This window comes from Apodemus sylvaticus, chromosome 16, assembly GCF_947179515.1.
Source record: "Apodemus sylvaticus chromosome 16, mApoSyl1.1, whole genome shotgun sequence".
NCBI lineage: Eukaryota > Metazoa > Chordata > Mammalia > Rodentia > Muridae > Apodemus > Apodemus sylvaticus.
Window position 1 is genome coordinate 53683816 of NC_067487.1, and position 13676 is coordinate 53697491.

Consider the following 13676-nt stretch of genomic DNA (forward strand, 5'->3'; position numbering starts at 1 on the left):
TGGATGGGCACCGCGAGTCGTTTCCCGCGCCTCGTAGGCCGCCGCGTGCGGACTCAAACCCGGCGCGGGCTCGTACCGGGCGGCGGGCCGCGCGCGCTCCCGTCCCCGCGGACGGTTGAGACCCGCCCGCCGCCAGGCCGCAGAGGAGCTGGGCGGGGCCGCCTGCAGCCCGAGCGCGCGCGGGCGCCGGGCAGGAAGCCGCGGGCGGCCGAGAGTGCGCAGGCGCGCGGCGCCCCGCCTCCCCAGCGTCGGTCCGGGCGGGCGGCGCGAGCCCTCCCACTCTCCCCCGCGCCGCCTCACGGCTGCGGCCCTCGCTTCACCCCCGACGCCCGGCGTGCGCGCCTGTCCGCTCGCCCGCCCGCCCTCCCGCAGGCCCGGGGCTTCAGCCCGCTCGTCCGCCGCCGCTCGCCGCGGCCCCGCTCGCGTCCACGCTGCCTCCCGGACCGGCGCGGCCGCGGGCCACCGCTGCCCCTCCCGCCGCCACCCCGCCCCCTCCCCGCCTGTTTCGCCCGCCCGCCGCCGCTCCGGATGAGGTGATGGCAACAGCCAACTTCGGCAAGATCCAGATCGGGATTTACGTGGAAATCAAGCGCAGCGATGGTGAGTCGCGCCTCTGGCCGCGCCGGGCCGGCCGCCCCTTTGATTGCTCTCCGGGTTGTGGGGGCGGGAAGGCGGCGGCCCGGCGCTTTTGTGTGCGGCGTTGTGCGGGTGAGACGGGCGTGGGGTCCGCCCGGGCGCCGCTGCAGTGCGGGGCCCCGGCCGCAGGGCGGGGGCCGCTCCCGGGTTCTCCTCCGTTAGGGCTGACCGTGCCTCGCGCTGCCCCGGCTCTGCCTTTTACCGGTCTCTGCATCGGTGGCGCGGAGAGACAGGGTGGGAACGTGGAGATCCGGGGCTTCAGCACCAAGAGCCCCGACTGTCAGCCAGAGGCCGTTGGGGAGCCATCCGGTTGTTTTTAACTGCTATCCGGTTGTCAGGCCTCTTTGCCCGTCCTCCCCCCCCCCCCAAGCATGCTGCTTTCTTTTGCTGGTCCAGGTGCAGAGAAGGCTGCACTCGGCCATGAAAGGGGTGGGGGGAGTAACGGAAAGAAATACTCGATACGCTTCTCCAAGGTGATGATACTGAAAGGGATGGAGAGAGGATGGACGCAGTCCACGGGAGACACTACTGAGAGGGTGGGGGTGGGCGACCGGATGTTGATATTTTCACACCCTCGGGAGGTAACTGAGAAAAGTGTAAGGCGAGGTGAAGAGACATGTTTAATTCATTTTTTTTTTTTAAAGACCCGTAGGCTTATGGATGTTGCTGTAGGTTCCTCTTGGGGGTGGGTATTGTCACTTGTAAGTGTAAAGTGAAAATCATCCATATTTTAAATGAAATACTGAGTATAAGGGGATGAATGAGATTAGAAATGCTAGTGTTAGGAGTTGATTCTTGATTGCATCTCAACTTGTACCCAATTCCTTTTACTTAACTGTGGCCTGTTCACCATCCTTTACCCCAGTTAATAAGGACATGGCTATGACAACCACCTCTTGGTTTCTACCAAATTTGACCAATTCATATCAGAATACCCGAGTAGATTGGTTTTTCTGTTATTTTTGATGTGTTGGAAGACCTTATATGGTTAATGATTTTTTTTTCCCTCTTTGCATCCAAAATAATTTGGTAACTGGAAGGATTGTGTGTGAGAAAATATAATTTGTAGAACTTTAGAAGTTACCAAATGGGAAAGGGATGCTTTCTGTACTTGAGCTGGAGTTTGCTTTATCAATTCTCTGAGTATTACTTGATACTGTCTCATGTTATTTTAGTTTTTGGTGAATGTGGGTTGGCTGTGTATTAACAAATAGAGTCCTTATGTGTTAATTGAAAACTTGAAGTATAATAAAATTTATGGTCTTTACAGCCTTAAAGGTCTTAACTATGACAGTTACTGAAGTTGTTACAAAAATAACTCTATAGTCAAAAGATTTCTGTTTCATTTTATTTGAGATGCCATTTTTTATTATGTATTGGACTTGAAGTAATTTAGGTTCTTTGATGATTCAAAGTGGTTTTCCTCAAGAAGTAGGGTAAGTCTGTTCAGTGTGTATTGTCCTAAGTGCTAGTGTAAATACTTACGTCTTGTAAATACTTACATGCTGCAAGAGAGCCAAAGTAGGTAACTTTTTAAAAACAACACTTTAGAATTTCTTAGTTTTGGAGACCTTATGATCTCAGGCTGGCCTTGAACTTGCTTTGTAGCAGAGGCCCTTGACCAGCTCCTGCCTTCACCACCCCAGTGCCAGTTTGTGAGGGTTCGGGATAAAGCATTCACCGATTGAGCTGCATCCTCAGCCCTGAAAAGCGGGTGACTTTCAAAGGAAATACCTGGAATTGAAAGTGTTCAATTCCATTTCTATAAGACTCCTCCACACGCTCCCTCTTTTCACGTTAAAGAGGCTGTTCTTTGTTTTGTTTTCTTCTATAACAGATCTGTGACTGGATAAAATACTAGTGGCTATTGTGAAAAATAAAATGGAGTAAGTAAACCTAGTGGTTGAATAAACACTGATATCCTGAAAACTCAAATCACAGGAGTAAATAAAGAAGGGCCACTCAGCCTGCTGTTGGCCGGGCAATAGATACTGTGCTGCACGTATGATCTTTGTCCCTAACCAGCTTTTCCTATCAGTGATAGCCATATATTAAAAGATTCCAAAGGCCAAATCATAAACCAGAATGGGCCTATTCGTATCTTTGAAGATCCTGCAAAAATGCTAATCCCAATAAGTCCTCACTGATGATTAAAACCAGCTTCCCAGTGGGCTTCTGAATTCCTAAGTCATGCTGTATCATTCATGAGACAGCATATTTCCTTAAGCATTGATGCTCAGAACTGTACTGCTTAATATGTTTTCAAACTCTGACTAAAGTAGACATTCACTGTTGAGCAATGGTTCTCAGCTTGTAGGGGCTACATAGCAGATATTTACATTATGATTCATAACAGTAGCAGGATTACAGTTATGAAGGACCAATGAAATAATTTTATGGTTGGGGGTCACCACAACGTGAAGACATATATTAAAGGGTTGCAGCCTTAGGAAAGTTGAGAACCACTGGGATAGAGAAGACAGTAAAGGCATGTGAAGATACTCACGCTCCAACCACAGCCAGGATGTTACAGGATTAAGATACTTAATGGCCTTAGGAATTGTTTCAATACATATGCATAACCCCTACATTCATGTGGGTAACAGATGCATGCCTTGCTCATTATTGGATGTTTGTTTTCAAACTTAATTTAGGGCTGGTGAAAAGATTGAGCCTGATGATCTGAGTTCAGTCTCCAGGACATTGATGGTGGAAAGAGAGGACCAACCCAACCCCTTCCAGTTGTTCTTTGACCCCCACACATGCCCATGACATGTGCATGCACACACACACACACACACACACACACACACACACACACACACACGAGTAATTTAACAAAATTTGAAGACCTTTTAGCCAATCAACTGGAGTTTTATCAGGAAGTGGAACCCCATCTCTCTATGCTCCTTTTGTACTACCACCTTCCAACTGGGGATCCCCTTCCCCATCCTCTCAGGTCATGATCCTCAGAACTGAGTGAAATGGAGTAGCTAAGGTCAGGTTGGTTTATTGGTTGTTTGGGTTTTGTTTCATTATGCCTATTCTGAAGTCAGACATGGCAGGAATTTGGCTGTCAGTTGAAGGCAAACTGGTATGACATTGGAAGGTTCTTTAAAATAGACACCTCCATTTTCTTGCGTAAGTCTTACTATTACTTGATTCCAGTCCATTTGGAGTTCATTGACTCTAAAAACTACAATTATACTACTACATAGATAGATTGCCTTCATTGGGAAAATACTTTTTAAGGCTGCACTATTAAAATAAAAATTGTCATACCAGTGACTGGTTCCCATTTAGGGGACTGGGTATAGCTGATACGTGCCGAATACCTGGAAAGTGTAGACGAGGTGCATCTTTGGAGCTCTCTTAGTTGATGTGTTATCTAATGGGAATTTAAAATTTTTCAACTAAGAAAACCTTGGAAGATTATTTAATTCTCATTTTGTATAAATGGAAACTGAGTCACAGGTCAGCATGAGTAACCTGTCTAGATCTCATAGCCTGTCTGGGGAAGTTAACCTGTTTTGCATAACAGAAACCTGACTGCCCAGAATTACATTGAGAAAGGAATTCTCAGTTCTTTAGATTTATACTGCGTCCTACAACCTGGTGGTCAGTATGTAGAAGACTGTGTCTTGCTCCTAGCAAAAGCACCATAGAGCATTGTGCAGAGCTACTTTGTGTGATAAATAATAGTTACTAGAGTGTCACAAAACTTAAAACTGTAGGAGAAAAACATTCCTGTTTCTTAAATACACTCTGAGAAAACAGTGTCTTCATTAAAGCATCTGAAAAGTAGACGATAGGGATTTTAAGTGCTGAAACATCTCTCCAGCCCTGGAGATGGGGATTTTTTAAAGACATCTCTCCAGCCCTCAAGACGACAGGGATTGTAAAAGGCCATTAGCCATGCGGGGCTTGGGGCAGGTGGTCTCACAGAGAGTTTTAAGTGACCCAGTCTTTCCATGCTTTGCCATTTACTCTACTAGTTCATCCTTATAAGCTGTTTAATGGGCTTCTAGTGAACAGTCACACTTCAAATAATAAAATATAGTACAGTTGTAATTATGCGACTGTTGTGGCGCTAGGACAGAATGGGCGGTTTTGTAGATTGGTCATTTCCTTCTGCAGGTGACTAAGGCAGTAAGGCTTTGCTGTTGTTTTCATGAGGCACAGGTGCTCATGTGTTTCTAAACATCTAACTGGGTTCTCACATGGCCTGTGAAGTGAAGAGCAGGGTGGGGAGGCAACAGACGCAACGTGTCATGGTGTGGAGTCAGAATTTGCCAAGCGCACATAGTTCAAAGAGGACAGAGCCTGGTCCGATGCTAACTCCTCATTACTAAGTGTAGTAAACGTTGTCATTAAAAAAAGGAAGTTTTATACTTTGTGAATATTAATTTTCTTTTCTAAAAACACAGACCCCTGTAACAGAAATCCCTCCACTACCACCAAAGAAGCTTATACAATTACTGGTTTATAACATAGTTTAAATTTGACAAATTGGTGAAATCAATTTCTAACATTTTGTCATTTATAAAGGTAAAGAGATAATTATCAAAGTTTTCTTTTTCTTTTTCTTTTAATTTATTTATTTACAATCCAGCCTTTGCTCCCTTCCCCTGTATTTCATCCCATTCCTCCTCATCCCCCCCCCCCCGAGAGAATGCTCCCCCATCAGTAGGCTTCTCCCCCCCTCCCCTCCCCGGGGCCTCAAGTCTCTCAAGGATTAGGCACATCTTCTCCCTTCTTAACGATACCCTGCTAACTCACATTTGTTCCTTGTCCAGTTGTCACCAGAGAGGCTTCCTTCACGGCAGAGCGGGGCATGTACAGAGACCTATAGCCATAAGCTTTGGAAGCCTTTCAAATGGTAGCGCCTTTATTACTTTCAGAAACCTCTTTATTGTTTTACTGGTCAGAAATGAAGAAACAAACATTGGCTCTGGATGATAGCTTCCATTACTGTATTGAATTGGGATGGTTCTATACGAATATCTTAAGTTGGTATTTGGAAAGATATTTATTTTTAATTGGATATTTTATTTACATTTCAAATGTTATCCCCTTTCCTGGTTTCCCCTCTGGAAACTCCCATCCCATCCTCCTTCCCCCTGCTTCTATGAGGGTGCTCACCCACCTAACCACCCACTCCTACTTCCCTGTCCTGGCATTCCCCTATGCTGGGGCATCGAGCCTCCACAGGACCAAGGGCCTCTCCTCCCATTGATTCCTGACAAGTCCATCCTCTGCTGCATATGTGGCTGGAGCCATGGGTCCCTCCATGTGTACTCTTTGGTTGGTGGTTTAGTCTCTGGGAACTCTGGGGGGTCTGGTTGGTTGATATTGTTGGTCTTCTATGGGGTTGCAAACCCCTTCAGCTCCTTCAGTCCTTTCCCTAACTCCTCCATTGGAGACCACTTGCTCAGTGCAATGGTTGGTTGCGAGCATCCACCTCTATATTTGTCAGGCTCTCACAGAGCCTCAGGAGACAGCTATATCAGGCTCCTGTCTGCTATCAAAGGTTTTTAAAAGTCACCTTTGCTCCCATCAGTATCACAAAAATAATGTAAGTGTGTTATGTATGTATGCGTGCCTCTGTCTCTCTCGTCTTAACTACTCCATTATAGTCACAAGTATACTTGCCATTAATACTGAATTGACCAGCTGGTTGTAGTGGCATAGGCATATAATCTCTAGAATGTAGCACTTTGGAGGGAAGCTGAGGCAGGAGGATCTCTGCAAGTTTGAGGACATGGTGAGGCCCTGTATCAAAACACAAAACAGTAACAAAATCACAGTAATCTTTTGCAAAGCTCAGTTACTAAATTCACTTTTTGATTTCATATACTCTGCTCTGTAACCTAAAGTAATTACTTAAGATGTTTGCTTGTTTGGAGGTCAAATCAAATTCTTACCTTAAAGGATAGACATTTAACCTCTTGATTAAAAACTAAGTTTTACTCTACTGGTCAATTTGTGGGGGAAAAATCAAATTAACTTTATGTGTGTAAGACAGACAGACAGACACACACACACACAAAACAAATGAACTTCAGGATAGGCTCTTCAGTAGATCTTATTGTGTGTGTGCAGATGAGCATTCCCAGTGACACACACTAAGTCTGTTTGGGTCAAAGCTGAAGTAGACATAGGAGGGGACGAGCGGCCAGTACTCTTGTGTTCAACTTATGGCAGCTCATGACAGGCTATAATTCAGTTCTGTGTGATGCAACACCTTTGGAGCACATGAGTGCATGGACATACCTGCAGGCCACACACCCTTACCCAGACCTTACACACAAAGGTACCTTTCAAAAATCAAATGACAGTATCTTTGAAAATAGACATACATGCTTTCTCATATTAATAAGTGCTTCAGGATGCATGGATGCTGTGGATGCTCTGCCACACAGATAATAGAGAAACCAGAGTAAACTGAAGTGCGTGGCAGTGAGACCTGGGCTAGTAAGAGAGAACACAGGAGGACATGGGATGTCAACTCGCTCTTGGTTAATTGTGCTAGCTTTTAGTTGTATTCAAAGAGTAAAATGAGGAGCAGATGCCTCTTAAAAGTCCTACTTTATCTGGGAATGTAGCTCAGTGGTAGAGTGCAAAGGCCTGGGTGAGCACTGTTGACTTGTTGGAAGTAAAAGTCCTATTTCCAAGGCTGAGAGAGTGTCGCTCAGGTGCATTGCAGAGCCTAGGTTCAGTTTCCCAGCAGTGCAAAGCCATGGTTTTTTGTTTTTTGGTTTTTTTTTGGTTTTTTTTTTTTTTTTTTTTTGGTTTTTGTTTTTTGTTTTTTGGATTTGGTTTTTTCGAGACAGGGTTTCTCTGTGCAACCCTGGCTGTCCTGGAACTCACTCTGTAGACCAGGCTGGCCTCGAACTCAGAAATCCACCTGCCTCTGCCTCCCAGAGTGCGGGGATTACAGGCGTGCGCCACCACCTCCCGGCTGAAAGCCATGTTTTTAACTAGGGCCTTGTGTAGGCTTTTCTTATTTCTGATTTTTTCCTCATTACCCATTGTAATAAAATTTGCAAATACAAACATTAGAGTATGAAGTATTTTGGAATATAGACCTTAAATGATTGTGGCATATCAAAATAATGAAATATCTTTTCTGTTTTTTATGACATTTCGTTAAGTTATTCTATATCATATATTCAGATGTGTGTAAAAATTCAGTGACTAGGATCCTAACAAAGAAATAAATCATTTACTGGTGTAACTCGTCCTACTCGACACATGCTATTCTCTGTGTACATCTGTGTACATGTGCTTTAGGCTCTGCAGTTACACTCCGTGACCCTCTTGCTAATGCTTTCCTCAAGGACCCATATTCAGCTTAATACAGCGCTGGCACTCTTGATAGCCCCTGCCAGTTAGATGCATTGGCATTACTTCCTGCTAGTGAGCTACTATTCTACATTTTAACTTTTGTTCTGATTTCAAAAGGTTCGAACTATAATCCAGTTTTAGGTTTCTGGCAGACCATCCTGGGCTCCTGACAGCTGCTCTTTTCTTTAGAGAACCTGGCCTGGAGTCCTTAGAGACACAGACTAAGGAAGTAGGACGTGCAAGCCGGTGGAGTGTGGTGTCAGCTGCTCAGCTGAGTGAGATTTGAGAGTAGACTCCTCTCACAGTTGCTGCAGAGGACTTCTCTCGTACATTTTATTTACTTTAAAAGTCTTTCCCTTTTTCTGTAACTTTGGCATTAGTCTTTAACATACCATCTCTGCAAAATTATTTTTAAAGCTAGGATCAAGAAGGAATATGTGTATGCTAACGTTTAGTGAACAAAGGGTCTACTTATTAGTTTCTGTCTTTTACACTTGCTGTTTACTTTAATTTCTTAAAAAGTTGACCCAAAAGCCAGGTGGTGGTGCATACCTTTAATCCCAGCATTCGGGAGGCAGAGGCAGGCGGATTTCTGAATTCGAGGCCAGCCTGGTCCACAGAGTGAGTTCCAGGACAGCCAGGGCTACACGGAGAAACCCTGTCTTGAAAAACCAAAAAAGAAAAAAAGAAAAAAAAAGTTGACCCAAGCAGGAGGATCTGTTTAAATTGGAGAGCAGTGAAACCCCATGTCAGAGAGTTTTAAAAAGTCACTTGTTGCTTTGATATCTGAAGACATTTATTTTAGTATTCATGTTCTTTGTTAAATCTCTGACATACAGTATTTGATTTTCACAACTGGCTATAAGGTAGGCATTATCTTCTCTACTTTTCAGAAGAGGAATCAAGCCTCACACAGATTCTAGTGTGGGCCTGGATTGCAACTCATATTTTCAAAGGAGACCTGCCTAGATGGCATGGAGAGGAGCGTGTAAGCTGTGGGGGATGACTGCCTGGACGGCTGCGGGAGGCAGCAGTGCAGCCTATGGCACAACGTGGGGGAAGCCCCTGAGCTGGAAACACAGGGCTGTTGGTAAAGGGAATTTAAGATGTGGTGGGAGGGTGAGAGATGACAGGGAAGTGGGGTGGAGGGTGGGGGAAGGTACCTAGAATACCTTGTTAAAGACTCGGTGTCTTCGTCAGGGTTTCTACTCCTGCACAAACAACATGACCAAGAAGCAAGTTGGAGAAGAAAGGGTTTATTGAGCTTACATTTCCACATTGCCATTGATCACCAAAGGAAGTCAGGACTGGACCTCAAGCAGGCCAGGAAGCAGGAGCTGATGCTGAGGCCATGGGGAGATGTTACTTAATGGCTTGCTTAGTTTGCTTTCTTATAGAACCCCAAACTACCAGCCCAGGGATGGTACACCCACAATGGGCCCTCCCCCCCTTTATCACTAATTGAGAAAATGCCTTACAGCTGGATCCCATGGAGGCATTTCCTCACCTAAAGCTCCTTTCTCTGTGATAACTTCAGCTTGTGTCAAGTTGACACACAAAACCAGCCAGTACACTTGGAAACAAAGGTAAGGTAAGGCTCTTGGAATTAGTTTCTAGGACACTTGGAAAGTCCTGTAGGACTTAATCTCCCAAAGTCGGTAATAGGAGTTAGCCAGTGATTAGTGATTAGAGAGACAGTCCTGCAGAAAAAGACAATTAGCTTGGATAGGAGTGCATGGTCTAGGGGGATGAGCACTGATTAAGAAGCAGAGGAGATGAAAACATGGCAAGAAGAACCTTTGCTACGTGGTGCTATCGCTTGTGGTGATGTTTCACATTTGAAAAGTCTGAATGTAGTTTGTTAACATCTTTAGTTCTGTTTAATCAAGCTAATCCTATTCTTGAATACAGTGTAGAGTACTATAACGCCTGGGTGTGTGGGGACAAATATCTCTGGCTGCTTTTTGCCATTGATACCTAAAATGAGTTTAAGGTATGGGACTCTTCCAATAAATGTTTACAGGCTAAGCTTCAACAAATTGCTTTGTCTTAAGACTGAGAAAACTCTCAGAATTCCTGAAATGCAATGGAAAAGAAGAATTCCAGCAAAAATCTTGATTTTTATCTCTTTAAAAAATAAACTAATTTTTAATTTATTATATATGAGTGTTTAGTTTGCCTGTATGTCTGCACACTGGACATAGGAGCCCATGGAACTACAGTTAGAGATTATTGTGAGCTGTCATGGGTGGAATTGAACCCAGAACCTCAGCAAAAGCAGCCATCTCTCCAGTCACTGAAAGATAGCATATTTTGATTCTTGCAGTGGGACTGGTAGTGTGGCTCAGTTGCAGAATGCGTGCTTAGCACCTGTACTTTCTGATTGTTCTTATTTTTGGCCTATGTTTTCTTGTGCTGGTGTTTGCCTTCTCTCCTCTTCCTTGAGATTCTGAATACCTTTTCAGTGTTTAGAACATTTTAATTGCTATTTGAAATGATTTAGAAAGGGGTAGGTGAGTAGGCAGAGCACAGAGGGTGTCACGGCAATGAAATTATTCTGGATAATAGCGTAATAATGGACATTTTCTGAAATCTGAAATTATAACTTCTAATTCTGTAGAAGTTATATCCCTAGGCATAAATCCTACTATAAGCAAGATAATGATGTGTGATTATAGATTAATTGTAACACATGTACCTGGTGCAGGATATTGATAGTGGAGGGTATATGAGAGAGGGACGAATGTGGGAAATTTTTTTGACTTGGTGTGAACTTAAAGGGGGAAAGGGATGTGCAGACTTTGTTTATGTCTCTTTTGAAATCATGTGCCAATTAATGGTAATTACAATAATTTAAGAATGAAGATGAATTAAAGCATGGAATTTAGGTTTGCTGCTTTTTTTTTTTAAATAGACTCTCAAGTGCTAGGCTGACTTTGCTTGAACTCAATATGTAATGGGGGATGACCTTGAATTTAAGATCCTCCTACCTCTCCCCGCCAGTGCTGGGATTATAGTTATGTGCTACTACATCCTGTTTATCAGTGCTGGGGACTGAACGCAAGGCTTTGTGCTTGCTAGGTCATTACTTGCTGAGTTTTATACATACTTAGGTAGTTCTCTATTAGCTGAGCTATACCACATAGATTTTTTTGTTTTGTTTTTTTAATCACACTTAGTCCTTTGGCTAATATAAGAGAGTTGAGTTTGCTAACAAAGATAATTTCAAATGTGCTATATATTGTACTGGGAAGAATTCAGATATGTTTAACAATTGGAATAAATAATTTCTTGATTTTACTCTATGGACATAGTTTATAGTTCATATACTATGATGAATGCTTAAGCATTGTGTCTTGAAGCATTAGCCTTGAGATCAGTCAATATTGAATATAAACCAGTTGAACAATAGCAGGTCTTTGCTATAAGATAGAAGTATGTGAAATCTGTTTGCTGTTTAATTTTGGGGTGCAAACAGCTTTAAAGTATGGACTTTTGGTTTGGGGGCTACTTTTACACATAAAGCCTGTAATGTACTGTGGGGCACGAAATAGAAATGGATATATAAGGATTTACCTTTATTTAGGAAATGAGAAAACTTAGAGGCTTTTAGTGAGAGAAATCTTGCAATTTAGTCACAAACAGCTCTTTGAAATTGGTTGTCTTAGGGTTTCTGTTGCTATGAAGAGACACCAGTGCCACAGAAACTTATATAAAGGAAAACATTTAATTGGTCCTGTCTTACAGTTTCAGAACTTTAGTCCATTAACATGGCCAGAAGTGTGGCAATGTACACACACAATGGTGCTGGAGAAGGAGATGAGAGTTCTATATCATTATCTATGAGTAGTAAGAGTGTCACACTGGGCATGGCTTAAACTTCTGAGACCTCAAAGCCTACCCTTTAGTGACAATCTCCTTCAACAAAGCCACACCTACTCCAACAAGGCCATGCTTTCTAGTAGTGCCACTACTGTGGCCAAGCATTCAAGCAGCTGAGTCTGTGGGGGCCATTTCTATTCATTGGTCCATCTCATTGGTCAAAACTTATATTGTTTCAAAAAAAAAAAAAAAGACTTGCGAAACATCATCTATAGATTAACAGATAGATGCTTAGCAATTGCATTATCTCTAAAAATTCTATAGTTAAATTCCTTTTCTATGGTATGTCTGTGCTAGGCATCAAAAGTCTAATCAATTATATGTAATATTACCATTTTTCTTCTTAGGGTTTAATTTGCCGTACCCTTATAGATGTCAAAAGTGTTGGATGGGCAGGGGAATGTCTTTTTTTTTGGATTTGGTTTTTTCGAGGCAGGGTTTCTCTGTATAGCCTTGGCTGTCCTGGAACTCACTTAGTAGACCAGGCTGGCCTAGAACTCAGAAATCCGCCTGCCTCTGCCTCCCAGAGTGCTGGAATTACAGGCGTCTGCCACCATGCCCTGTTTGGCAGGGAATTTCTGTTGTTTGCTTTCTTTTGTTTTTCAGTTAATCCAATTAGTATTTGTTGAATGACTGTATCCTTTTAGTTATTTGAATAAAAAAAGGGCTTTAGAAAAGGTTATCATGTCAGCTGTAACAAAATACAAAACTACTGTCGTGCTTATTTAAATGTTATCTAGCTCTATAATTTCTTTGAAAAATGGGATGCTAATCTCCTGTCAGTGCCCTTTAGGCCTTCCTGCTCACAAGACTCCAAGGCTTAGACAGGCAGATTATCTATATGAAAGATTCTCACTATCAAAAAAATGTGCTCAGTTACAGCTTGGGTAGCATGCTGATGTAATTGATCAGTTCTGGTTTCTGGTCCCGTACAATTTCCATGATTTTCAGGTTTATAAACCTATTGTTTTAGGATTATGTGCGGATTGTTGATGCTTTTCACTCTTATATAACCCTCCCCAAACAGTGGGTATTTTCTATTTTCTTTAAGTTGCAATTTTATTTTGAGTGGTACATTGCTCTTAACCTTACATATTCTTATGCCTTTATTAAAAGTCATTATTTAAAATAAGTAGAATTTCCTGTTTTCCTGCTATCCCTCCAATTTTTCCTTCCCTACCTTTTTTGGGGGGGGGGGGTGGTTTTGTTTTTGTTTTTTCGAGACAGGGTTTCTCTGTGTAGCTCCGGCTGTACTGGAACTCACTCTGTAGACCAGGCTGGCCTCAACTCAGAAATTCGCCTGCCTCTGCCTCCCAAGTGGTTGGAATTACAGGCGTGCGCCATCACCGCCTGGCCCTTCCCAACCTTTAAGGGTGCTTTATTATCTGAGAGTTGATGTACCTCAGGTTTTGATCCTAAATCTGAAGTATTTCTCACATAGTTCTCTCTATATGGATAAGGTGAATTTTCTCAATTCAGCCTAGGTCAGGTGGTTATAGACACGGAGTATTTGTATGTTATGTAATAGATTACTGAACATTTCTACTTGAGTGTTTCATAAATACTTCAAATTTAGTGAGCCAGTAATGGAACCAATCCCCAAATGTAGATGTATGTCTCTCATTACTTTTCTTTATTTTTTTTGCCTATCTCTGAAACCTAGTTGTCTTCATTGACTCTTTGCCCTGAACCTCCTATCCTATCCTGAATTGTCTTAACTGCTCAAGTATCCCTTTACCTTTCTGTCTACCCCTGCACTGTTACTTTGATCAGGTCTAATCTGTGTTGCAGCTACAGTTTCCTGAAGGTTT

General features: G+C 43.0%; 1 protein-coding gene across 4 annotated transcripts in view; it reads left to right on the forward strand.

The window, feature by feature from the left end:
- The first annotated feature begins 240 nt into the window (after positions 1-240).
- Kif2a (kinesin family member 2A) overlaps positions 241-13676 on the forward strand; it is a 63649-nt gene continuing 50213 nt past the window's right edge. For 2 of the 4 annotated variants that reach the window (XM_052159997.1, XM_052159998.1), the window contains exon 1: positions 243-600. In XM_052159997.1, the coding sequence (XP_052015957.1) occupies positions 537-600 (64 nt within the window). In that variant the 5' untranslated portion in view covers positions 243-536. Of the gene's footprint in view, positions 601-13676 lie in introns of all 4 variants that reach the window. The other 2 variants (XM_052159999.1, XM_052160000.1) reach the window with 2 other exon arrangements.